This window comes from Dipodomys merriami, unplaced genomic scaffold (assembly GCF_024711535.1).
Source record: "Dipodomys merriami isolate MVZ:Mamm:240054 unplaced genomic scaffold, mDipMer1.0.p SCAF_8, whole genome shotgun sequence".
In the NCBI taxonomy this organism is placed as follows: domain Eukaryota; kingdom Metazoa; phylum Chordata; class Mammalia; order Rodentia; family Heteromyidae; genus Dipodomys; species Dipodomys merriami.
The window spans coordinates 34,075,846-34,101,298 of NW_027206401.1; the positions used below are offsets into that span (position 1 = coordinate 34,075,846).

At 38.8% G+C, this 25,453-nt stretch overlaps 1 protein-coding gene across 3 annotated transcripts; it reads right to left on the reverse strand.

The window, feature by feature from the left end:
• Positions 1-789: 789 nt before the first annotated feature.
• Qrsl1 (glutaminyl-tRNA amidotransferase subunit QRSL1) lies at positions 790-25,443 on the reverse strand. 3 transcript variants are annotated; one of them, XM_070011096.1, is made up of 11 exons: positions 25,335-25,443; positions 15,179-15,338; positions 14,715-14,813; positions 13,302-13,398; positions 12,157-12,333; positions 7,373-7,548; positions 7,177-7,289; positions 5,753-5,945; positions 4,678-4,795; positions 3,596-3,801; positions 793-1,180 (listed from the first exon to the last, which is right to left on the reverse strand). In XM_070011096.1, exons 1-11 carry the CDS (start codon positions 25,356-25,358, stop codon positions 969-971), a joined length of 1,575 nt encoding a protein of 524 aa, XP_069867197.1. In that variant the 5' UTR covers positions 25,359-25,443; the 3' UTR covers positions 793-968. The 3 variants fall into 3 exon arrangements, with proteins under 3 accessions (XP_069867198.1, XP_069867197.1, XP_069867199.1); XM_070011097.1 differs by lacking the exon at positions 14,715-14,813 and having other exon boundaries at positions 790-1,180; XM_070011098.1 differs by lacking the exon at positions 7,373-7,548 and having other exon boundaries at positions 12,242-12,333.
• Positions 25,444-25,453: the final 10 nt, after the last annotated feature.

Genomic DNA, 25,453 nt, shown 5'->3' on the forward strand with positions numbered 1-25,453 from the left:
CCTTGTGCTCTCACTTGGTTTATACACTCAAGGCTGGTGATCCATCAGTTGAAACACACTTCCACTTCCAGTTTTTTGCTGGTTAGCTGGAGATGAGTGTTTTGGATTTATCTGCCTGGGCTGGCTTTAAACTGTGATCCTCAGATCTCAACCTTCTAAGACTACAGGGGTGAGCCACCAGTGCTTAGCAATCTGCAAGTTTTGTCAGTTGCATGTTACCTATACATTGTGAATCTAAGACAATATAATAACATAATCCAATATAATCTCAAATGATATGAATGTTTCTAAGACGTCTTGTAGCTCATCTGTAATCGGTAAATAAGAGAATGAACACAGTATTAACACTGTAATTTTAACTGTAAAGAAGAAAGGAAAACAAGTTAGATCATTTAGCTCTATTTTTAGAGAACTACGAGATGTCTGCTTCTTGGGCTCATCCCCATAGATCTTGCAGATTCTGGGTCCTGGCAGAGTACTGCCTCCTTTGCTCAGAGCTTCTCTCAAAAGACAGTACTGTGCTAGACCGTGAATTTTTAATATTCTCTGAGGCATCCTCTACCATATGGTAAGTGGCCTTCCTGAATTCCACAGGTTATCTCTGGAGGTACAATTATTGCTTTTGTTGGTGCTCTAGTTATAAATACATGTAGGTTTTGACATGTTTTTTTCCCCCCTAAGCTTACTATAAGTTCTATTCTTTTAATAGACATGTTCCAAACTGTGTTCAGTTTGTTAATTACATGTATTTTATATCATAGAAGAAATTCTGTATTTTGCACTTAGAGATGTTTAATAGGCATGAAAGATTATTTTAATTAGCTGCATCACAAGAATTATAAAAAGTGACTCCAAGGAATGACTATGTTGACAATGATCCTAATTACAAGAATTAAGGAAGATCATGTAACTAGACTACAGAATCTCCAAAAGCAATTTTTATTTTCATGAACCATTTATCACTACTGCTATAGAGAAACAGAAGGTAACTTTTCATTATTGAGAACTGATGAATGATCTTCCATGAGTTCCAGCTGAATAACTGGAAACTGTACTTGTTTTTCAAACCATTTGGCAACTGTGAGAACCTGCTTGTCACAAAACGCAGGTCCAATAAACTGCAGTCCTACTGGCAGCCCTTGGTGTGAGAGGGCTACAGGGATGTTCACTGCGGGCAATCCTGAGGAAAAGAAGGAAATCATTAGTTGATAAATTCTCTAGCCAAAGATGCAAAGACCTCTTCCATTATCTAGTGCTAGGAAGTATAGGCAGAAAGACTGAAAAACTATCCTGTTACATATATGTTTTTGTACCATGCTTTGTTCATTTAACAATAGACCTTGGAAATCATGCTGTCTCAGTTCACAGAGATCTTCTTTCCCTGTTTATAGCTGTACAATGCTCCTTTATGTGGTTTTTTTTTTTTTTTTGCCATAATTTATCCACTAGTCTTCTATAATTGAGCATTGGGGGTTTTCAATATTTAGCTATTTTATTCAATACCTTGTGTGTCATTGTTTGTTGATATTTTTTTGAAACTTTTCATAGATGAAGAGGGTTTCATCAAGGGTGAATGAATTTGTGATTAGTAATTCCCCTTCAAAGATATGCTTCTTTTCCTATATCCTTGCCAACAGAATGCGTGCTTTTAGGCCAATCCATTAGATAAGAAATTAACTCAGGATAGACTGAATCCCAGATTTTAATTACATTAGCTTCAATGTAGTTTTAGTTCTACATGTGGGAGAGGGAAAGTACAAGATTCTAGGTATCTTATTATGCCATAGAAGCAAGAAAATTTTCAAAAATTTAAATAGAAACAAGTCTAAAGGATATATACAACTTGAAAATTAGGATAATTTCAACATTAAAAACAATGACAATAATTTCTTATGAAGAATTAAAAAAAAGAAGAAATCCATGTGTGATTTTATATGCCTATAATCTCAGTATTTGGGAGGCTAAGGCAGAAAGATCATGAGTTCCAGACCAGCTGTGCTACACAGTGAAATCCTTCCTAAATAAATAAACAGCTCTTACTTACAGAAGTCTGATTCTAGCAAATATACAAGAGATGACACAATTAGAGCAGTCAGCATTTTATAATTCTCTAGGTAATAAGTAATTCAGGAAGAATTATCAATGGATACTAAAACTGGGTTCAACATATTGAGGAAATAATATAATCATGTCTCTATTGCTCTATAAATTGCTTATAAATGATCAAGGAAAACTATACCTTTATAAGGGCAATGTGGCAGTTACCTCTGTGAGTGATCAACTTAAGTTTCCAAAAATGGGACAAAATAATACCAACTGCTGTATGAGGTGAAAAGTATATAGTATTTCTGTCAAAAATGTTTAAATCAACCCAACTATGAGGGGACAATTTGACAAATCCAGAGGACATCCTATAGGACCAGTAGATTAAACATTGCAATGGTGATACATGTCTATAATCCCAGCACCCAGGAGGCTGAGGTAGGAGGATCATGAGTTTCAGGCCATAGCAATTCAAGACCTAAACTATGTAGTAAAACCCTATTTAAAAAAAAAAAAAATCAAGTGTTGGAGATATAGCTTAGTGACAGAGCATTTGCCAAATGTGTGTAAAGTCCTGAGCTTGATTTGTAGCACCATGGATATGGGGAGAGTATCACTGAAGAGAAAAAAAAATAAAGGTGGGAGGCTTCTGATTAGAAAGTTAAATGGAACAAAACTAGATGGCACAACATATTTCATATAGCAGAGATAAGAACTACTGAACCAGAATACTATATCCAACAAAAATAACCTTTAAAAGTGAAAGGGAGAAGCTGAGGACGCAGTGCAGTGGCAGAGTATCTGCAAACACTCATGAGGTTCACTCACAATAGAGCATCTAAACAAAAGAGAAGGGTACAGACTGATTTGTTGAGTGATTTACATTATGTTTGATGACTGAGACAAAAAATTATAACATGCTTGATATGGTTGTTAAAAAAAACACAAAACACCTGAGACACTTCAGTGACTGCTATAGATTCTTAAAAGATATCATAAACAAATGTAATATGCTTAGGGGAAAGGCAATTAAAAAATTTTTGGTACAATTGAGAAAACTGAAATATGGACTATGTTCATATTATTCTTGAATACAAGTTTTTAGATGCGATCAAAGGAAAGACTGTGGTTATGTGGGAGAACACCTTTTTCATGTATGAAGTGTCATGTCTAAAACCTTTTAAATGATTATGCTAAAAACAAGGGATGCTGTGTGTGTGTGTAGAATGAAGAAAGAAAATGAAGCATACTGTTAACAATGATGAATTCAGATGAAAGGCTTATCAGTATTCATTATACTACTTTACATCTTTTCTGCACATCTCATTATTTTCAAATTAAAACTTTAAAAGTGTTAAGTGTATGAGTTCAATTATATACATATGTGTGTGTGTGTGTGTGTGTGTGTGTGTGGTTTTAATATTTATATTCCTAAGTATTCCAGAAGAATAGGCTTTTGCTTCTAGGATGCAAGTCACCTAGAACTAGCTGAAGATAAGGGTATCTATACAAAAATTTGAAGGAAATCAGAACATTTGTGAGGGATCCTCACCTGCCATATTTACAGCCTGTGTAAAAATATCATCCTGGGCACTTCGTGTTCTGTTGTCTTCTTTGATGAACTCCAAGTATGGCACTGCCTCACTCAAGGTAGTGGGGGTCAGCAGGACATCCACTCCAGAGTTAAAAACATTCACAAAATCGTTTGCAATGAGGCGTCTCACCTTCTGTGCTTTGATGAAATAATTCTCATAGTTCCTGTGGGAAAAAACAGATGACACTTTAAGGACAAGAAAAAGATGTTTACATTATGTTTGTTAAAGAAGCACTGGATTCTCAGGGTAAAGGGATACATAAAGCAAAGGAAAATTAAGTTGGGTCATTGAATTTTTTGAGACAATAACAAAACTCCCTGCTTAAAGGTCTAACAACAATAAGCCAAGGTGGCAATAACATTCAAATAATAGTTTTTGAATATAATCAAATATTATTTGGTTATATTCCACACTAAAAGACCCGTTTCCATACTGACCAGATGCTTATAGTGACTCAGGCGTAGGAAAAATGAAATATCTTCAGGAAGTTTTCTATGCTAAGAATTCTTAAGCTGAAGATGCTACATTTGCTGAATACAATGGAGAAGAATCACTATAATAATAGGACAATTAGTAAGACTAAAATCCTTTAGGGCCTACTACTTAGATTGTACTTATTATTTGCTTAGAACAACAATTAAAATTATTAAAAATAAAATTAAAATTAATTTTTTGAATAAGTAGGAATCAAAAGTACCATATAAATAGGCCTTTCCTAGTCTAATCATAAGGATTTTACTTAATAAATATTTCAACCTGATAGATGTGCTACTGTTTTATATTTGAGATTTTTTTTGGGGGGAGTCCGGTTGTGGGGCCTGAACTCTGGGCCTGGGCGCTGACCCTCAGCTCTTCAGCTCAGGCTAGTGCTCTATGGCTTGAACCACAGTCTCACTTCTGGCGTTTTTCTTTTTGCTTATGTGGTGCTGAGGAATTGAACCCAGGGCCTCATGCATGCAAAGCAAGTGCTCTACCACTGAGCCACCTTCCCAGCCCATTGAGATTATTTTGGAGAAAATTCTTTAACAAACTGTCTTACTCTTTTAATAAGAAAAAGTTTCCTGAAAGAATTCTTCCTCTCACCACATCATTGAATCCTTCTCTTCTGGTTGTGGCATACATGGCTTCAGTAGACATATTAGTATTACACCTGTGACCTGAACACAAAATAGTAAAATTTTGGCTGAAAATTAGGCCTATATTGAAATTTTGAGAAACTGTACTTAGTAGTTCCTCTTCTCTATCAGCCTTGTGACTGACCATGGAAAGAAAAGAACAGAGTCAAAAAAAGAAACTTCATCCATTTACCCATCCATCTGTTCACCCCCCCCCCCCAACTATCCAACCTCCCATCCATCTATCCATCCAGGCATTTATTGAGTTGTACCTTGTGTCAGGTACTACATTAGATGGGCTGATCCTATAAAATCATTATCTCTTTCAGATATTCAGTCTAGAGAACTAAATTGAACAAAGACATGAAAAGCTTATGCACATAAAATGATAAAATGACAAAAATAAAATGTTAATTTACTTTTCTGAGTCATTAACATTATCTTAGGTTTTCTGTGTGTGTGTGTGTGAGAGAGAGAGAGAGAGAAGAGAGAAAGAGAGAGAGATTGTGTACAAGTACAGGGATTTGAACCCAGAGTCTTGTACTCTAGGCTTTTCTTAGCTTTTCACTCATGGATGGTGCTCTACCACTTGGAGCCATACCTCTACTTACAGCTTTTTACTGTGATTGGTGAAGTCTCTCAGATTTGTATGCCTTAGACTGGCTTTATTTCTGAGTAGCTGGGATTATATGCATGGGCCAATGATGCCCAGCTCAAGGAAACCTTCTGAATGTCTGAGGGAAAACTACTTTAAAAATACAATACCCACTGGGCATTGGTGGCTTACACTGATAACTACTCAGGAGGCTGAGAACTGAGATTGCGATTTGAAGCCAGTCCGGCGGGAAAGTCCATGAGAAAGCTGGAAGTGCAACTATGGCTCAAGTGGTAGAGCATTAGCCTTGAGCAAAAAAAATTCAAAGGCAGCACCCAGGCTCTGAGTTCAAGCCCCAACATTGATGCCAAAACCAAAACTAAAACCAAACCCAGCCACCTTACCATATTCTAGACCATCAAATCTTGCCATATTTGATGCCACTTCTGCTGTGCACAGTACATGGTAGCAGACAATGGAGTAACAGGTGTGGGGCAGTGATACTTCGATTACTTTGGCTCCCTCAGACTCAAAGAGGTCAGCAGCTTTGGACCAGACAGATTGTACTTCACTTGATAATTCTGGAACAAGATATTCCTTATAGAAAAAAAGCCAACATACAGAAATTAAAACATCTATATAAGTTTATAAAAAAACTTGTATACTAAGACCAGTATACTTATAAAAACTGATATATTGCTGACAGCTGGAAAGACTGAGCCAGGAGTGTTTATGCTATAACAAGCAAAGTTCTAGATATTGTAAGCTGGATATAATAAAGATTGGAGATCTGGATGAGAATTCATATTTGTTAAGTATGTAAGTATCACATACTCTGCTACATGCCTTCAAAGGTTTGCTTATTCAATGATTCTGACAACCCCATTATAGAGATATTATCATTCCTCATTTTATGAATGAAAAGTACTGAGACTCAAAAAGTTAAGTAACTCCCTAATATTTATAGTAGGCCAGGATCCCTAACTGGGTCTGTTTCCTAAGCCTGTGGTCTCAGTCCTTAAAGGGCATAGGTGGTTACCTCAATGTAAGTCCTTTTTAAAAAGTAGCATTTCTCTATAGTAGTGGTCTTACCTGAGGGTAATTTTTGCTTCTTTTTTTCCAATCCAAGGGGGAATTTCTGGGATATTTTGGTTGTGGGGTTGTCATGGTGGTGAAGGGTGCTACTGGCCTCTAGGGGCAGAGGCCAGGGATGCATGTAAACTTTTTGCAAGCACAGCACAATCTTCCACAACAGAAAATTATCCTGCCCCAACACCAGCTGCACTAAGGTGGAGAAACTTTATTATTCTGCAGGGTAGTGTCATTTTGCAGACAAGGAAACTGGCCTGACAGAGATTAGCACATACTCAAGTTACATGGCTAGCAAAAGGAGCAGTCTGCCTAAGTCTATTCTGTTTGAGATGACAGTTTTTCTGTAAAAAAAAATGTAAGGAAAAGTGGCATTACAGCTCAAGTGGTACAGTACTAGACTTGAGCAAAAGAGCTCAGAGACAGTGCCCAGGCTACAAGTGTAAGCTCCACAATCCAAAATAAAAAGTTTTATATATAGGCTGGGCACAGGTGGCTTACACCTATAATACTAGCTACTCAGGAGGCTGAGATTTTAGGACTGCAGTTCAAAGCGAGCCCAGGCAGAAAAGTCTGTGTGAGACTCTCATCTCTAATTCATCACTCAAAAACCAAAGTGGCACTGTAGCTCAAAGGTAGCCTATACAAAAAGAGCTCAGAACAGTATCCAAGCCCTGAGTTCAAGCCCCATGACCAACTAAACAGAAAAAAAAAAAAGGAAATGTAAGGAAAAAGTTACCTTGGGAATTCCTATACATAATTTGCTCACATCTGTCAAACTGGAAGGCATGAGTGGCTTAACAGGATCTTGTACTGTGGTAGAATCTTTGGGATCATGTCCAGCTAGTACATCTATAAGGAGAAATAGTTATGTGCAACAGTCTTACAATTTTAGAGCAAAAGTGTTTCAAATAATCAAACAATCAAATAGATACCCAACACAATTGCTGTATCATCCACACATCTGGTTAAGATTCCTGGCACATCCATTGAATTCACCAGGGGAATGAGACCATGACGAGAAACTAAGCCATAGCTTGGTTTGAAACCAACAAGCCCACAGTGGGCAGCAGGATTTCTGGTCGATCCTCCAGTATCTGATCCTAAAGCCCTGGAATTTAAATAGAACTCTCTTTAGAAGAAAGGTATATTTCAAATGTACTTAGAATCTACCTTTTAAAATTGTGTATCTTTTTTTTTTTTTGGGGGGGGGGGGTCCAGTCCGGTTGTGGGGCCTGAACTCTGGGCCTGGGTGCTGTCCCTTAGCACAAGGCTAGCGCTCTACCACTTGAGCCACAGCACCACTTCCGGCTTTTTTCTTTTTGCTTATGTGGTGTTGAGGAATCAAACCCAGGGCCTCATGCATGCAAGGGCAAGTGCTCTACCACTGAGCCACCTTCCCAACCCTAAAATTGTGTATCTTAAAAATATACTTTCTCAGGGTGCCAATGATTCACTTCTGTAATCAGGAGGCTGAGATCTGAGGATTGCACAGGCAAGTTTGAGAGTCTTATCTTCAATCAACCAGCAAAAAGCCAGAAGTGGAGCTGTCATTCAAGCGGTAGAGGTCCAGCCTTGAGCAAAAAGGCTCAGGGACAGTGCCTAGATCCTGAGTTCAATCCCCAGAATTAGCGCGCGCGCGCACACACACGCGCGCGCACGCACACACACGCGCGCGCACGCACACACACACACACACACACACACACACACACACACTTGTATTACCTCTGATTATAAGTATTAACATATACTAATTTTAGGGTAGAAAATTGGGAGCCAGTGGCTCATACCTGTAATCTATTTATGTACGAAGATGAGATGTTGAAGATAAGAGTTTGAAGCCAGCTCAGGCTGAGAGGTCCTTAAGACTACCTCCCAAATGAACAGTAAAAAGTTAGGCTGGCTGGGCACCAGTGGCTCATGCCTACAATCCTAGCTACTAAAGATGCTGAGATCTGAGGATCACAATCAGAAGCTAGCCTGGGAAGGAAACACAAACACTCATCTCCAATTAACTCCCAAAAAGCTGGAGGTAGAGCTATGTCTCCAATGGTAGAGTGCTATCTTTAAGCAAAAACCCCTCAAAGACAGTTCTCAGGTCCTGAGTCCGAGCCCTAATATTGGCACCAAAAAAAGCTAGGCTGAAGTCATGGCTCAGGTGGTAGAACTCCAGACTCTACCACTAGGAGTATGAGAATCCTAGTTAAATCCTGGTATAAAAAAAAAATGAAAAAGAAAAGAAAAAGACAAAAAGGAAGACACAAAGAAAAAAGAGGAAGAAAAAAAAGGAAAAAAAGTAAATTTCTATTACCTAGAAGCAAAGTCCAATCTCCTACTGACAATATATCTTATACCTTCCTTTGATGTTACTTTATAGTTAATGCCAATTTTAAGTATGCTTTCACACTGATTGCTTTTCATTGATGTGCATGCTTGGAAAATTTTTCTCATTTGTTTGTATGCAAACTACCCAATTATAGTAACTGTTCGTCTACTTGCCTTCACACTTCTTCCAGAAATTCAGATACCTTTTGCTACTCCATTGAAATCATGTACCATAATTTACATAAATATTTACAGTTGTTTCCCAACTAGAATAGTAACTAGATAACAAATAGCTCTGTAATGGATACCTTTAAACATAAAATGTTTGCCCATATGTCTGATTACTTTTAGACTATATTCCAAGAAGCAATCTGCAATTACAAATTCTTATCATTATAAATTGTTGACATATATGACCAAACTACTTGTCAGGAAGATTATTCCAATTTGTATTCCAAACTTCACCAAATTCAGTTGTTTTAGTACTTTAGTATCATTATAAGTACTAGTAGTTTTACAAGTTGGTAATAATCAAGTTTCATTGATGTGCATTTTTGAAAACTTTTTCACACTCATTTTATGTGCACTAACTATAAAGTGATTGTTGACACTTGTAGAGTGTGAATCCTGTTAAAACTGTAACAAGAAAAACAAAAACCCTATCTTGAGGACATTAGACTGACACAAGCCAATGACAAGAAGATAAATACTATTCAGTACTACATATATGAAATACTTAAAGTTTTCTCATTCACAGAGACAGCAGAAGCGTTATTACCCTGGGCTAGGATAGGAGGGAGATTAATAGGGAAAAAGTTCTAGTTTTACAAGATGAAAAGAGTTCTAGAGATTTGCTGTACAGCAATGTGCTTGACAATACTGAATTATACACTTAAGAATGGTAAGGATGGCAAGTTTTATGTTTAAAATAAAGTGTTGAAGAACTTTCGGAAAATATAGGGGTATTGGTAGAAGAATAGCATATATCTACTGTAAAAATTAAAATATAAGCTCGGTGCTAGTGGCTCATGCCTGTAATCCCAGCTACTCAGGAGGCTGAGATCTGAGTATCGCCGTTCGAAGTCAGCCCGGGCAAGAAAGTTCATGAAACTCTTATCTCCAATAAACCACCAGAAAATCAGAAGTGGCACTGTAGTTCAAGTAGTAGAGCGTTAGCCTTGAGCTGAACTACTGAGGGACAGCACTCAGGCCCAGAGTTCAAGCCCACAACCAACAAAATAAATAAATAATAAAACAAAATAAAATTTGATATGGGGAAAAAAAACCAACCCTGGTCCTGTGACCAGTTTTGATAGTTTCACCCAGACATTTCTATACAATGACTGATAACCATACTATGTTATTATTATTTTCAATAGAAATAGGGCTATATATATGCACTGCTCTGTAACTTGTGTTTCACCTTCACAGCATATATTGACAGCTTTCCATGTCACTATACAACACACTATCTCATTCATTTTAGTGGCTGCAAAGTACTCCAAGAATCTTTACATTAAAAAACAAAACAAAAACGTAAGTCCAGTTGGGTGGCTCATGCCTGTAATCCTAGTTACTCAGGAGGCTGAGATCTGAGGATCATGGTTCAAAGCCAGCCCAGGCAGGAAAATCTCTGATACTCTTATCTCCAATTAACCACTAGAAAACTGGAAGTGAAGCTGTGGCTCAAGCTTGCCTTGAGCTGAAGAGCTGAGGGACGCACCCAGGTCCAGAGTTCAAGTCCCATGACCAACAAAAACAAGAAAAAAAAACCAAACACACACATACACAACAGCAACAACAAAAACATTAATATAAAAGGAATAAATCAAAACGGAAAACCAAAAGCAGAAAACTTCATAGTTTGGGACACATCAATCTGGTTACTTCTAGTCTGTGTTTCTATTGTTTGTAAATAGGGTGAGAAATATTCCTAACAGTAACATGCCACTTGTGCTCCTCAGAGAATGCAAATTATATTTCTTTTCTCACCAACTCTATTTAAACTACAAAATCAGACTGGTGCTTTCACAGTTTTAGAAGATACATTCTCTCATTAGCATTCACTGGTGGTTGTGTAAATGTAAAACCTACATTTCCATAGGAATTATGTGTCAAAATGCCATCTACTCAAAGTACATTCAGAAAGATGAACACTAAATGGGATGATGAGGATAGAAAAAAGCATCTAACTCTGCAGTTCTAACTTGTCAGAACTCTCATTAATATTAATGCAATGCTATCAAATTCCACAGAGATAAAATGAAATGGTTTTACTTGTTCACAAGATTTCAGGAAAACTAAGAAGAAAATCAGAAGAAACTAAAGCTCCACACTGCTAAAAAATATAACTTATCAGTTGCAATAATTGTGAAAGAGCTCAAGCTTTAATGGATAATTAAGGAGATAAAAAGTATATACAACATTAAAATTAGTTAAATTGGGACTGATAACTATAGTAACAGCCATATTTATTTACTCTTTTTTAGGTGCTTAAGAAATGCTTCAAAAATAGGACTCCACACATGACTGCGGGATTCCTACCAAATACACATGGTATGATATATTGAAAACCTCTGTTTACCTCTTGTGCAACCATTTGCAGATAATTTTTAAAAGTTGTTTAATGCTACACATTTTTAGGTGCACGTTTAGGAAAGTGCTCTTTTAAATATCCTATTGATATGTACTATGGCAATTTTTTTCTTTTAAAGTCAGATTAGATAGAAGATAAACCACTGCTAAGAGCTCAGAAACACTAACTAAAGCTATGGAATAGTCCCTAATGTCTGTACAATTAATGAGTACTTGAATAAATAATATAAGAAACAATGCAGAAGTCCATTTATGCTCAATGCTTTATTATATAAAGTCCATAAAATGTCTTAAAAGCAACCAGATAATTAAAGTAAAATGTATAAAGCATAGATAGCGTGCTGTACAGTTCATTGCATTCATATACAATCTGATGTACTTTTAAGTACAGAGAGCTTACTAAAAAAGAAACAAAGCCAGGCACCAGTGGCTTACATCTGTAATCCGAGCTACTCAGGAGGCTGAGATCCGAGGAGCGCGGTTCAAAGCCAGCCTGGGCAGGAAAGTCTGTGAGATTCTCATCTCCAATTAACCACCAGAAAACTGGAAGTGGCGCTGTGGCTCAAGTGGTAGAGTGCTAGCCTTGAGCTGAAGAGCTGAGGAACAGTGCCCAGGCCCAGAGTTCAAACTCCACGACCAACAAAAGGAAAAAAAACCAAAACCCACAAAAAACAAAATAAAAAAGAAATAAAAATACCAGTATTTCATGAACGACCCTATTGCTGGGTTTTGCATATGGTTTATGACTATTATTTGTATTTGGATGGAATAAATACAGACCAAAAAAGCATCTTACGCAAAGCATGTGAATGCTGCCACAGCAGCTGCGCTACCGCCGGAGCTTCCCCCAGTTATGAGCCAATTTGAATCCTTGTTCTCACCACAGGGTGTCTGTTGCCTTTTTTCTCCATATTGTCTTGAAAAACTCCAGGGGTTCTTAACTGGTCCAAATATACCATCAGTGCTCCCAGATCTGAGATGGAGAAGTGAAGAATATACCTTAGTAAAACTTCCAGTTTATGTCAAATTCTCAAATCCTGAGTAGATTATTTGCTCTGGTACTCTTTGATCTTTTAATAATCCACTGTAACTTGATTTGGAAAAGGTAGGAAGCCTACTCAGCAGTACTAAACAAAAACAGGCAGTTAAGGAGATGAAAAAAACATTTTGGGGGAACTAGAAAGTCAAAGAAATAATTAGCTAAGGAAATAATGTATCCTAATTTGATCATTCAATTCAACTAAAGATTATTTCCCTTGTAAATAAGTCTTTCAGTTGAAAAGAGTTCCAAATATTTAAGCAGTTAAGAAATCCTCGGAAAGAATCTGTCCTTCTAGCAGAAGTTTCAAGTAAGCATTGTAAATAGAAGGCTCACAGCTTATTTCTAAGTTTTGAAATTTATTCAGATAAATTATTTTAAAAAATCAAAACAATGTGTAAACCACTTTGCACCTCATCTGAATGCACCCACCGCTAATATTTCACCCATCTGTTTTATTATTCTCATGGTCTGTATGTGCTTATATACATACAAATATACGTGCTTCCCCCCCCCCCCGCCAAACTCAAGCTGTGCATATATATACATATACATATATATACATATACATATATATATATACACACACACATATACTAGTGGCTGGGAAGGTGGCTCAGTGGTAGAGCGCTTGCCTTGCATGCATGAGGCCCTGGGTTCGATTCCTCAGCACCACATAAGCAAAAAGAAAAAAGCCAGAAGTGGCACTGTGGCTCAAGTGGTAGAGTGCTAATCTTGAGCTGAAGAGCTGAGGGACAGTGCCTAGGCCCAGAGTTCAGGCCCCACAACTGGACTAAGAAATCGGTATTAGAATCCTCAAGAATCTTCAAGGTGCTACACTTAGTGATATTAAAGGCACAGATAGGAGAAACACAACAGGAGAAGATTTCCATTTTACTTACCCCATAGCAAACTCATCTAAATTTGTTTTTCCCATTAGTACAGCTCCCTGATCCAGTAACTTCTGAACTACTGTAGCATTATAAGGTGGTACATAACCTGAAAAAAAAAGTTATTCTTATTGCTGAAAACAGTGAACATGCAAATGATATGCAGAAAATGCAACTTCAAATTTTTAATCAATTTGTGTTCATGCCTTAATCCTAATTTGGATAGTAGGTTGAACTTTCTTCTAAGAGTTAATTTTTTTTTTTTTTGTCGGTTGTGGGGCTTGAACTCTGGGTTTGGGCACTATCCCTCAACTTTTCAGCTTGAGGAGAGTGCTCTACCACTTGAGCCACAGCGCCACTTCCCTAAGAGTTAATTTTTTCTCCTGATAATTTTCCAAAGACAGTCTGTACATCATTCATTGACTTTAGCCAGGTGCCAGTGGCTTATGCTTATAATCCTAGTTACTCAGGAGACCAACATCTGAGGATTGAGGTTTGATGCCAGCCCAGGAAGGAAAATCAGTGAGATCCTTCTCTACAATTAACCACCAGAAAACCAGAAGTGGTGCTGTGGCTCAAAGTGGCAGAGTGCTAGCCTTGAGCAAAAAGCTTAGGGACAGTGTCCAGGTGCTGAGTTCAAGCCCCATTACCAACTGACCAACCAACAAATAAACAGACAAATATTAACTGCAACTACTGCATGATAATAATATAATCAATTCATTTAGTATTTATTACAAATCATTATGTTGTTCACTATGCTTGAGTTTTCTTCTTGGACAATATCTAGTTAGAAATTTTATTCTCAATTAAAATTTCCTCTATCAATGAAAAAAGTTTTATCATATATTCCAGAACCACAAGCCACAGTCTACCTATGGGAGGAGACTGGAGCATGTTCATCATAGACTATTAGTGTGGTACACACTCAACTTCTTTTTCATTTTATTTGCTTTTGCTCAGAATCTAAATATCTTGATCAGAATGCTTGCTTTTGACCTACTAGATGAGGAAGAATAAAATCAAGCATTAATATACTACACTAAAGAGATGGAGGAAGCAGGAACTAAAGAACTGGTGAGTCAAGAAATTCTCAAATCACCCTTAAGTGAGGAATAAAGATAATAATTCATACTGAGTCCTTGTTTTACACAAACTTGAGTTAGAGGTCACTTTGTACTTTTGTGCTGATCAGTTGCTGAGTCTTCTTCTTAAACAGAATTTCTAAAACTTCTGAAACAGCACTTATTCATTAAGCTGATCTAACTCTAAAGCATATTCTGTATTCTGAAGGAATAGTAAAACAATCCTAAGTATTTTTCCTAAAATACAATTAGTCTTTAAGATTATCTTTGTGCTTCAGTATTTCATCTTTTACTAAAACATACCTATTTTTATAAAAGTTTGAATGCTCCAATCAGTTACCTTTTAGCATATTTGATGCACATGTTGTCTCGATACCTGATGTGCTGAAATTGTCTTTTATTGAAATAGGAATTCCATCTAAATCCCCAAGTGACTGACCTGCATTAAAATCCAGAAGAGTGATATACGATAATCTGGTTCAAAATATAAAAATGTACCTTTAAATACATATGCATAACTTTTAATATGTCTTTTAGTTGTTTTACTAATTATTATTTTTAGCAATGAGAAATTAAATTTATGCTTGAAATTATTACAGTTAGACATTATAAAGCATCACATATCCATTACCCTCGTTTTTACTATACCTCGTGGCCAGTTCTTTAAATACAGGTATGTTTTACAATTAAAGTTTCACTTGCTAAAAAAAGACTACTGTATCCAATTAAACTCTTTCTCTGGAGATATAGCAGAGAAGTATAATTACAAGTAATTTACTTTTCTTATAATTAAAAGTAATTTACCTTCCTTATATCTTTTCTCTGATTCTTCAGCTTGCTTTAGGGCCACCTCTTCTGATACAGTAATGTAAGCATTTAGAAACTTGGTTTTCCTGATGAGGGACAGACATTTCTGACAGAGCTCTGTTGGTGTAATCTGGCCTTGTTTCAGTGCTGCAGAAACCTATATCACACACAATTCAAAAATCTTTTATTATTATATGAAGTGGGGAATAGACAGAATGGCTAAACACAAAGTTTTGAAGTGAGGCTCTGATTCAAAATTCTGATAACCCAATATTTAATATAATAACCCAATATACTGAATGAAGGGAAGGATGTTGATCAGCTAGACTAGCTGGCTAGTTTTCTAAATTAGGCTTTGGCAGCCTTTAGAAATAGTTTTTTTGTATTTTCTTTTTTTTTGACCATGGGGCCTGAACTCTGGGCCTGGGTGCCATCTCTCAGCTCTTTAGCTCAAGGCTAGCACTCTACCACTTGAACCACAGTGCCACTTCTGGCTTTTTGTGCTTATATGGTGCTGAGGAATCAAACCCAGGGCCTCATGCATGCAAGGCAAGCACTATCCACTGAGCCACCTTCCCAGCCCCTAGAAATAGTTTTTGTAAGTCATCCTGGCAAGGATCAGCTAGAACTCTGCTGAATAAAGGATGAGTTGGGGATGGCTATGTATAAGGAACAGCTTATTGCACAGCAAACAGTTCAGAATAAGAAAAGAGAAGTGAACTGAACAGGCACTACAGGACTTTATGATGCTGAATAAGATCATTATATCTAGCCAGGAACTGGTAGCTTATGCCCATGATCCTAGCTACTCAGTAAACTGAGATCTGGAAGATCACAGTTTGAAGCCAGCCGAGGCAGAAACACCTCTGAGACTCTATCTCCAATTAACCAGCAAAATGTTGGGATGGAGGCATGGCTCCAATAGTAGACTGTCAGCTGTGAACAAGAAAGTAGAGCAAGAACTCAAGGCTATGAGTACAAGCCCAGGTGCCAGTAAAAAAGAAACAAATGAAAAAATATCTTAAATGAAAAAAAGAATTTATACCTGTTGTGGAATGTGAGCAAGAGACATTATAATTGAGAGTAAAGCTTGTAAGATATAGGTTCAAGAGCAATTGAAAACTTTTCAGGAATTCTGTTTTTTGTGTTCTAGGAAGGCTGATGAGAAAAGTGTTAAAACTGCAGAAGAAATGACCAGAATTTGCAAAATAATAGAGAGGAAGGCCTGAAATGAAGTGATGATTATCTAGTATTTCCTGTAGGAGCTAATAATATGAACTGATGAGTTAGAAAAGGAATACATAACAAGAAGACAAAGATGACACTAAAGCTTTGGCAGCCATATGAAAAAAGAGTTGGAGCTGGGCACTGGTGATTCATGCCTGTAATCCTAACCTAGAGTCTGGGATCCGAGGGATCATGGTATAAAGCCAGTCTGAGAAGATAAATTTATGTGACTCTCATCTCTACTTAACCAGCAAGAAGCTAGAAGTAGAGAAGTAGAGGTATGACTTAGTGGTATAACACTAGCCTTGAATGAAAAACTAAGGACCCAGCCCTGAGTTCAAGCCCTAGTACCAGTGCACGCAGGCACGCTCGCGCGCGCGCGCGCACACACACACACACACACACACACACACACGCGCGCGCACACACACACACACACACACACACACACACATTCAGGAGTGGGATTATCTCATGAGACAAGAGTTCAGAGACAGAGGGAGACAGGGAGAGTAGGGAAAGTATTACTATTACTATTAGTAGTAATTGTTAGTAGTAGTAGTAGTATTTGCCAAGAGGTAGATATGTTGCATTACATATCTTGTTAACTCATTTTACCCCAAAACAAACAAATATTTTAGGTATCAAGTAATAGGACTTTACAACTGAACATATCATTAAGGACATGGCATTTTCAGGTTTAAGGTTAATGAGAAAAGCAGGAGAAGAGGCAATTGGGAGAATCCCTAATGCTCATGGATAAGAGGAGGACAAAGACTGGCAAAGGAAGGCTGCAGGAGCAATTCAGAGATGTAAGGACGTAACTCAGTAACAGTGATATTTCTATTGACTTGCTTGCATGAAATACAAAGTCTTCAGAAGAAATGAGCTAGAAAGAAAAGATAGCTGTGTGCTCTAATGTTCTGAATGGAGAGTGCAAAGACAGAAGACAGTAGTCGGCTTAGTGGAGGAGTTATTACTAGCAAACACTCAACCCCAGACACAGAGAAGTAGTTATAAGCCTATCACATGGCAAAGCTGCAGTAACAAGCAAACTATGTCTGCCACCTCTCTTCTTCCTTGGTCATGACTTGTCAACTGGTATGAAACTAAGAGTTAAGGTATATGTTAAATGCTCAAGAAAGAGACTGTATTGGAGCACTCGCATACAATGGTGCTGATCTTCATTAGGGTCACCTTTAGGAACTCTAGCATTGAGAAAATCAGTAGGGGAATTGGAAAACAGAAGTGAAACAAAGATGCTAATTAGAGTGAACCAAGCATAAGGATAAGAAATGTAAATTGGATAGCTCTCCTGGGACAAAACTGCAGGTGTCATATTTCAATAAAAAACAAAGTTAATTTTTTTAATTCTCATTTTAAAAATTCTCTCTTCTGGAACATGTCTACTAGAAATTGAGCTTTCCCTAGAGACCACTGTTCCCCATTTTGTTCCTACCTAGTAGAGCCCACAGTCCAGTAGGGCAGAGGGTGTGCAGGCAGGCATCCTGGTTTTTCCACACCTTTTTCTTCTCTCTTCTGTTAAGAAGCCCAGCCAGTCTCAAGCACAATCTTTGGAATTATGGTGTTCCCTGATTTTGCATGTTAATCCAGTCACACTCTTGCATTCACTTTCGTTTTTGTTCCTATGGTCCATGTTTACTACAAACTTCAAGTCAATGTATAGTGACAACCAGTCTCTCAATTCACACAAACTGTTCTCCCCCCCCCCCCCCCGCCCCTCCCCCCCAGGGTGCTGTCCCTCAGCTCTTCAGCTCAAGGCTAGTGCTCTACCACTTGAGCCACAGCACCACTTCCAGTTTTCTGGTGGTTAAATGGAGATAAGAGTCTCACAGACTTTTGTGCCAGGGCTCAGCCACCTGAGTAGCTAGGATTACAGGTGTAAGGCACCCACACCTGGCACACACTGTTCTTTAACTACTTCTCAGTTACAAGCCTGCCTGGTTCTAGCCTAAAGTACAACATTAGCTAACCACTTCCTACAATCTCTTAAATATCTCTACATTATCTTAAATATTCTGTCACCCACATCTCCAGTCCCCTCAACTCATTACTTTCCTACTCACACAGACAGACAGGTGGGTGGGGGAGGGGTCTCAATCCCACAATCTCAGAAGACACCCAAAACTCCAGATGACACCAAGGCTAACACTTTGATTTTAGCCTGTGAGTCTCCAAGCAGAGGCCTACTCCACCCACAAGTGTCAATAAAAAGATTATGGTGTTTCTAAGCCACAAAGGTTTATTTATTTTTGATATATCTGCTTTAAAAGAAAGGAAAATGATGGAACTAATTTTAGAAAGTAGGGGAAGGGAGAATTGCAAATACAAATAATTTGGCAATTTTGTCCTTGTTAAAAAATTGGTATTAATAATAGCTAGTTCTTTTTTTTTTTGGGGGGGGGGTCCGGTTGTGGGGCCTGAACTCTGGGCCTGGGCACTGTCCCTCAGCTCTTCAGCTCAAGGCTAGTGCTTTACCACTTGAGCCACAGTGCCACTTCTGGCTTTTTTCTTTTTGCTTATGTGGTGCTGAGGAATCAAACCCAGGGCCTCATGCATGCAAGGCAAGCGCTCTACCACTGAGCCACCATCCCAGCCCCAATAGCTAATTCTTATAGACATTTTCTCAAGATCTTTTATATTTCTTTGAATGTTTACTTCCACACTGAGGAGCTGATGCTTTTTTTTTTTTGGCCAGTTATGGGGGCTGAACTCTAGGCCTGGATGCTGTCCGTCAGCTCTTCAGCTCACTGCTAGCACTCTACCACTTAAGCCTCAGTGCCACTTCTGGCTTTCTGCTTATGTGGTACTGAGGAATTGAACCCAGGACTTCATGCATGCAAGGCAAGCACTCTACCACTGAGTCACCTTCCCAGCCTGAGCTGATGCTATTAACTGCATTTTACTGATAGTGTATTTAGCTCCTGTTTGAGGTCACATAGCTAAAAAAGAGCTGGGATTCAAGCAAGGCCTGATTATATTTCCAAACATTCATGATTGGAATCACTAATCAAGAACACATCTGTGTGCAAGGCACTATGCTATCTATTTAACAAGCAGTACTTTTGTGTGTGTGTGTGTGTGCCAGACCTGGGGCTTGGACTCTGGGCACTGTCCCTAAGCTTTTTTGTTCAAGCTCTACTACTTGAACCAAGGCTTTTTACCAAAAGCCATAAAAGATAATTAAGAGATGAGAGTCTCATGGCTTTGAACCTTGATTTATAAATCTCAGCCTCCTGAGTATCTAGGATTACAAAAAGCAGAACATTTTTAAAAATTAATTTTGGAGGTAATGTCTGAGGTTTACTTAGACAAAGAACTGTCTCTCAAAAAGAATCGTCTTGAAAAAGGTATTGGTGAGCCCTTCAAGCTGAGTATGCCCTTCAAGCTGATGGGTGCTTATTTGCTCTTTAATACACACCATCATGTTTTGTGTTCATTGCTTCAAGATTTTACATTCCTAAAACTAGTATTCAACAGCCTGCCCTCACTTTCCAGTACATCATCTCAGCAGCACAAAGATGTGACTGCTTTGGCACACTTCACTTGGGTCTAAACATCATTACATCTTGGTTTTTCTCTTGCCCCTCTGGCCATTTCAAGGTTTATTTTGCTGGATTTATTTCCTATTGTTGACCACTAAAGGTTGGAAAAATTTAGGCCTTTTACTTTTACACTCATCCTCCCAAGGTGATCTCATCTGGCCATGTGGCTCTAACTATCTTTTGTACTCTCACCAATTTATATTCTCACCTGTGGCCATTTCCTGAGCTCTAAGCTCATTTCCACCTGCTTATTTAACATCTTCACTTAGATATCTAGGAGGCATGTCAATATTAACATCTCTAAAACAGAGTTCTTAACCTCTACCTTCCAAACATGTTCCTTTATAATTTTCATATCTCTCCAATCTTGATAAATGTAACCATTCCCCAGGACAAAAACTTAAATATCCTTGATTCTTGTCTGTCCTTCAACCTCAACAGCCAATCAGCAAGCCTTCACTTAAAAAACAATCCCCCAAACAATGGAGGGGGTAACAATGCTCAATAGGAAGTGTACTCATTACCTTACTCATGTAACTGTAACCCTCTGTATAGTATCTTTACAATTAAAAAAAAAAAAAAACAATCCCCAGGTTAAGGGCATAGCTCAAGTGGTAGGTAGTGTACCTGTCTAGCAAGTGTCAGGCCCTGAGTTCAAACTTCAGTACCATTTCTGCCTTCCATTCCCCACAAAAAGTTCCCCTTTACATTTCTTCTACCATCTCTAATTTGCCATCATTTAAAAAAAAATCAATGCAACAGCCTTCTAACAGTTCTTCCTTCTTTCCAGTTTCTTTCCTATAAATCACAGTCCTTGTGATCAAGAACCAATTAAAAAAGCTTTTAAGGGGCTGGGAAGGTGGCTCAGTGGTAGAGCACTTGCCTTGCATGCCTGAGGCCCTGGGTTTGATTCCTCAGCACCACATAAGCAAAAAGAAAAAAGCTGAAAGTGGCGCTATAGTTCAAATGGTAGAGTGCTAGCCTTGAGCTGAAGAGCTAAGGAACAGCGCCCAGGCCCAGAGTTCAGGCCCCATGACCGGACCCAAAAAACAAACAAAAAAAGCGCTTTTAAATGTTAAATAAGGGCTGGGAAGGTAGCTCAGTGGTAGAGTGCTTGCCTTGCATGCTGGAAGCCCTGAGTTCAGTTCCTCAGCACCACATAAGCAGAAAAAACCAGAAGTGGCGCTGTGGCTCAAGTGGTAGAGTACTAGTCTTGAGCTGAAGAGCTGAGGGACAGTGCCCAGGCCCAGAGTTCAGACCCTACGACCAGCAAAAAAAAAAAAAAAAAGTTAAATCAGAACATGTCCACAAATTCAAAATTTTTACGAGGTTTCCTAGTACACTTTAAATAAAATCTGCATTCTGTACTGTGGTCAGCTTCAAAAGCTATGATTTGGCTCTTGCTGTCCCTCTCTTCCCCAAACCTCATTTACTTCTCTCCAGGTATTCTGGCCTTCAGACATTCCTTTAGTATGTGAAGCTTACTCTTCTTAGTCTTTGTACATATTATTGTTCATTATACCTGGGCGTAATTCTCCCATATCTTCCCTTCATATCCTTACACATCTCAAGTACCATCTACTCAATTTTGAAATGTTCCTGATTAGATAGGCCACTCTCTATAAACCATCTAGCTTCCACAACTAGTACTATTTTTCTCCAGAATATTTATATTACTTGAAATTGTATCCTTCATTTAAAAAATATCAGTTCTTGCTTTCCTACAAAAAAAAAATAGTATGTTGCACAAGGATAAGAAATCTGTCTTCAATGCTAATCCCTAGTGTTTGGAACACAGAGGTGCTCAATGAATGTTAGCTGAATAACTAAACAGTATTTCACTTCAGAACAAATAAATTATTTTTAGTTTAGATCTTTAAGAAGACTATTATTAAAAGTTATAATTAATGTCTAACTCCAAGAAACACTGAGAAAGGTAAGCAAAAAGTTAAAAGTGAAATGGTTCCAACTTTCTGAATGTACCTGAGTAAATTTTACATGTAGAGTTTTACCTCCTATTTATCACCCTACCTCCTTTCAGCGATTCTTCCCAGTGATCTGTTGTCCTAGACTTCCATTTATAGTCCCTAAGTAGCTTCAGATATCCAGTTTCCAGCTCCCCTCTCTTACTCACTTCTTTCTTCAAATATTGTCTCAACTTACAGTGGTTGATGCCTGAGGATCATGGTCAGAAGCCAGCCAGGGCAAGGAAGTCCATGAGACTCTTTTATCTCCAGTAAACCACCAAAAGCCAGAAGTAGAGCTGTGGCTCAAGTATTGTCTCTTGAGCAAAAAAAGCTCTGGGACAGTGCCCAGGCCCTGAGTTCAAGCCCTAGAACTAGCATGTGAATGTGTATACACGCACACACAAGAATTTTTTTTTGTAGGTCATGGGGCTCGCACTCTGAGCTTGGGCACTGTCCTGAGCTCTTCAGCTCAAGGTGAGTGTTCTACCACTTGAGCTACAGAGCCACTTCTGGTTTTCTGGAGGTTAATTAGAGATAAGAGTTTCACAGACTTTCCTGCCTGGGCTGGCTCTTAACTACGATCCTCAGATCTCAGCCTCCTGAGTACCTAGGATTACAGGCATGAGCTACTGGTGCCCAACTATACACAAGAAATTTGATTAAGGTGCAATAATTTTCAATGAGAAAAATCGTTCAATCATCCTAGGCATTGGTACACATTTAAGAGTGAACATATACTGAATTAATCTCTAATAGGTAGAATGGGAGACATCAGAACAATGACCTATAGAAAAACAGAGTGGACAGAAGCGACTTTTGGGGGTAAGGAAGTGAAAGTAAGGCAACCCCTTGGTCTTCCTTTGGGTCAACAACTCCACATGGTTTTTCCTCCTCAGTAGCTAGGGATTACAGGCATGAACCACCACCAACTCCTAGCTAAAACACCAGATTTTTATAGGTTATATTTCAAATAGGTTTTGGGATTTTTTTTTCTTATTAAGTTTATTACCCAGAACTAGGTTTGAAACTCAGGGCCTCACACTTTCTACACACACACACACACACACACACACACACACACACACACACACACACACACACACACACACACACACACACACACACACACAAAGATACTGTACAGAGGGATTACAGTTACATGAGTAAGGTAATGAGTACATTTCCTATCAAGCATTGTTACCCCCTCTTTTGTTTTTCCCCTACTATCCCTTCTCTTCCCACCTCCTCCCTCCGCCCCCCTCCTCCCCCCCCCCAGTTGTAAAGTTCTTTTTCAACATAGTGTCTTGTACATCTCACTGTTACAATGGGTCAACCTGTATCCTTGTTTCAGCATTTTGTTATTTCCCTTCCCCTCCCCAAATTAGAAAAATGCATATACAAGATGCAGGGCACCGGAATCAAGTACAGTGAAAACAGGGGTTATACCATGGAGAAAGAACACACAAAAGAATAAAAAAAAAATCTCACAGTACATTAAAAACAACAGAGACAAAGATAAAACCTCTTGCATCCCTATCTTGGGGTTCATTTTGCTTAGAATCATCTAATATGGTCATATGTACTTCTGACCTTCTGCTTGTTTGGTAAGATTATCCTAGACGTATACTAGTTATTGCAAATAAGGGAAACCATAGGGCCTATGTTTCTTTGGGTCTAGTTTACCTCACTTAATGTAATTTTTTCCAAGCCTTTCCATTTCCTAACAAATGGAGCGGTGTCATTCTTTCTGATGGAGACATAGAATTTCATTATATATATACCACATTTTCTTGATCCATTTATCTACTGAGAGGCATCTGGGTTGGTTCCATATCTTAGCTATGTGAATAATGCTGCAATAAGCATAGTTGTGCTGGTAGCTTTAGTATGGCCTTGTTTGTGATCATTTGGGTAAATGCCTAAAAGTGGGGCTGCTGGGTCACAGGGGAGCTCTATGTGTAGTCCTCCATACTGCTTTCCAAAGTGGTTGAACAAGTTTACACTCCCAGGGACACCTTCTAAGCAGGGAGTCTTATCAATTGAGACACTCTGGAATTTTACAAAACAAATTTGATTCCTCAAAAATAATACTCTAGCTGGGCGCTCCTGGCTCACGCCTGTAATCCTAGCAACTTGGAAGGCTGAGATCTGAGAATCGTGGTTCAAAGCCGGCCGGGGGAGGAAAGTCCATGAGACTCTTATCTCCAGTTAACCACCAGAATATCAGAAGTGGTACTGTGGCTCAAGTGGTAGAGCACTTGCCTGGAGCAGAGTTCAAGCCCCACCACTGCAAAAAAAAAAAAAAAAGAAAAAAAGAAAAAAAACGAGGACTCTTTGCCAAACTAGGGTAGTAAGGCAGTATTTTATAGCAAAAAAAATTTAATATTTAAAACTTGTATATTTAAAGGTCACTTTATCATTTATAGCTTTTAAAAACACTATCAGCTGAAAGAAGAGAGTCTTCCTAAGTGGAGATACAGAGAAGATGGAAGGCAGGATATGTCCTTCAACAAAGAACCAGGTTAAAACAGTCTGGGTCTTACCATACAGATCTGTTATGTCTACAGTGAAAGAGACCTGTAGCTTACAAAAAGCCCCAGGTGATTCTAATTTCAGTGGCTGCAGACTTTAAAATCTGGGCCAGAAAGCAAGGTGAACCCAATTAAAGCCGTAACAGCAGAAATAAAGTGAGAAAAAAAACCCACTGTAGTCACATTTACAAGATAGGAGAGCCTGGTGATTTATTAAATATCCTAGCTGGACAATTGAAGAGTAAAAAGGATAACAGTTATGCTATTTAAAGGATTTTTTTTTAAGAATCCAGGAAGATGAAGGGTGTTTGTTTTCATACCGTTACAAGGATGACTTGAATCTTGGTTAAGAGTGTGAGTATGAGGCATTTGGAATGTTCAGAAGGCCCTGGAGAATGTGGCCAGGTAATGGAGGCAGTGGTTGGGAATCAGGTTATCTTGGTGGCATCTGAAGCTTAAGAATGACTTTCTTGTTGGTCAAGACCCTAATACAAGACTCCCCCCGGCCCCCGCAACCATCAACTATTGGTTCTAATGTTGTATGGTAAGGGTTCGCCATGCCCATGAGTGAGAACCGTACCACCTGGCACAGGAGAGAGATTGGACCAGCTGATCAAGCCCGATCTCGGCCCAAGGCTACACAAACGACTAATTTCGAGAAGCTGGGTGGACCTGCGCTTCCCCCCACAGCTCCGCGGTGCAGAGATCTCCTACCTGAGGAATGGGGGCTACAGTCTCAGGACTGAGGTGCGAATCCCCAACCCAATCCGGCCAATGGGCTCAACAGGCGTTCTCAGGCCCCGGGACGGCTCCGCGAACCTTCCCTTCTTCCAGGGGATCCCACCAGGCTAATTTCACTCACCTCTCGGAGGGTCCGGCCCAGCATAGTCCCCGTGTTCAGCCAGGTGACCGGAGGGAAAAAAAAGAGGTCAGGAGCAGCCGCCGGTATTACATGGACGCAGCCATCTTGGATCGTCACGG

Coding starts and splice junctions, on each gene's coding strand:
- Qrsl1 (XM_070011096.1), bottom strand. CDS start 25,358: ATGCTGGGCCGGACCCTCCGAGAG. Junction 12,334..13,301: donor TTAGATGAGTTTGCTATGGG/GTAAGTAAAATG, acceptor TCTCCATCTCAG/ATCTGGGAGCACTGATGGTA. Junction 1,181..3,595: donor ACAGGCTGTAAATATGGCAG/GTGAGGATCCCT, acceptor TCTTTTCCTCAG/GATTGCCCGCAGTGAACATC.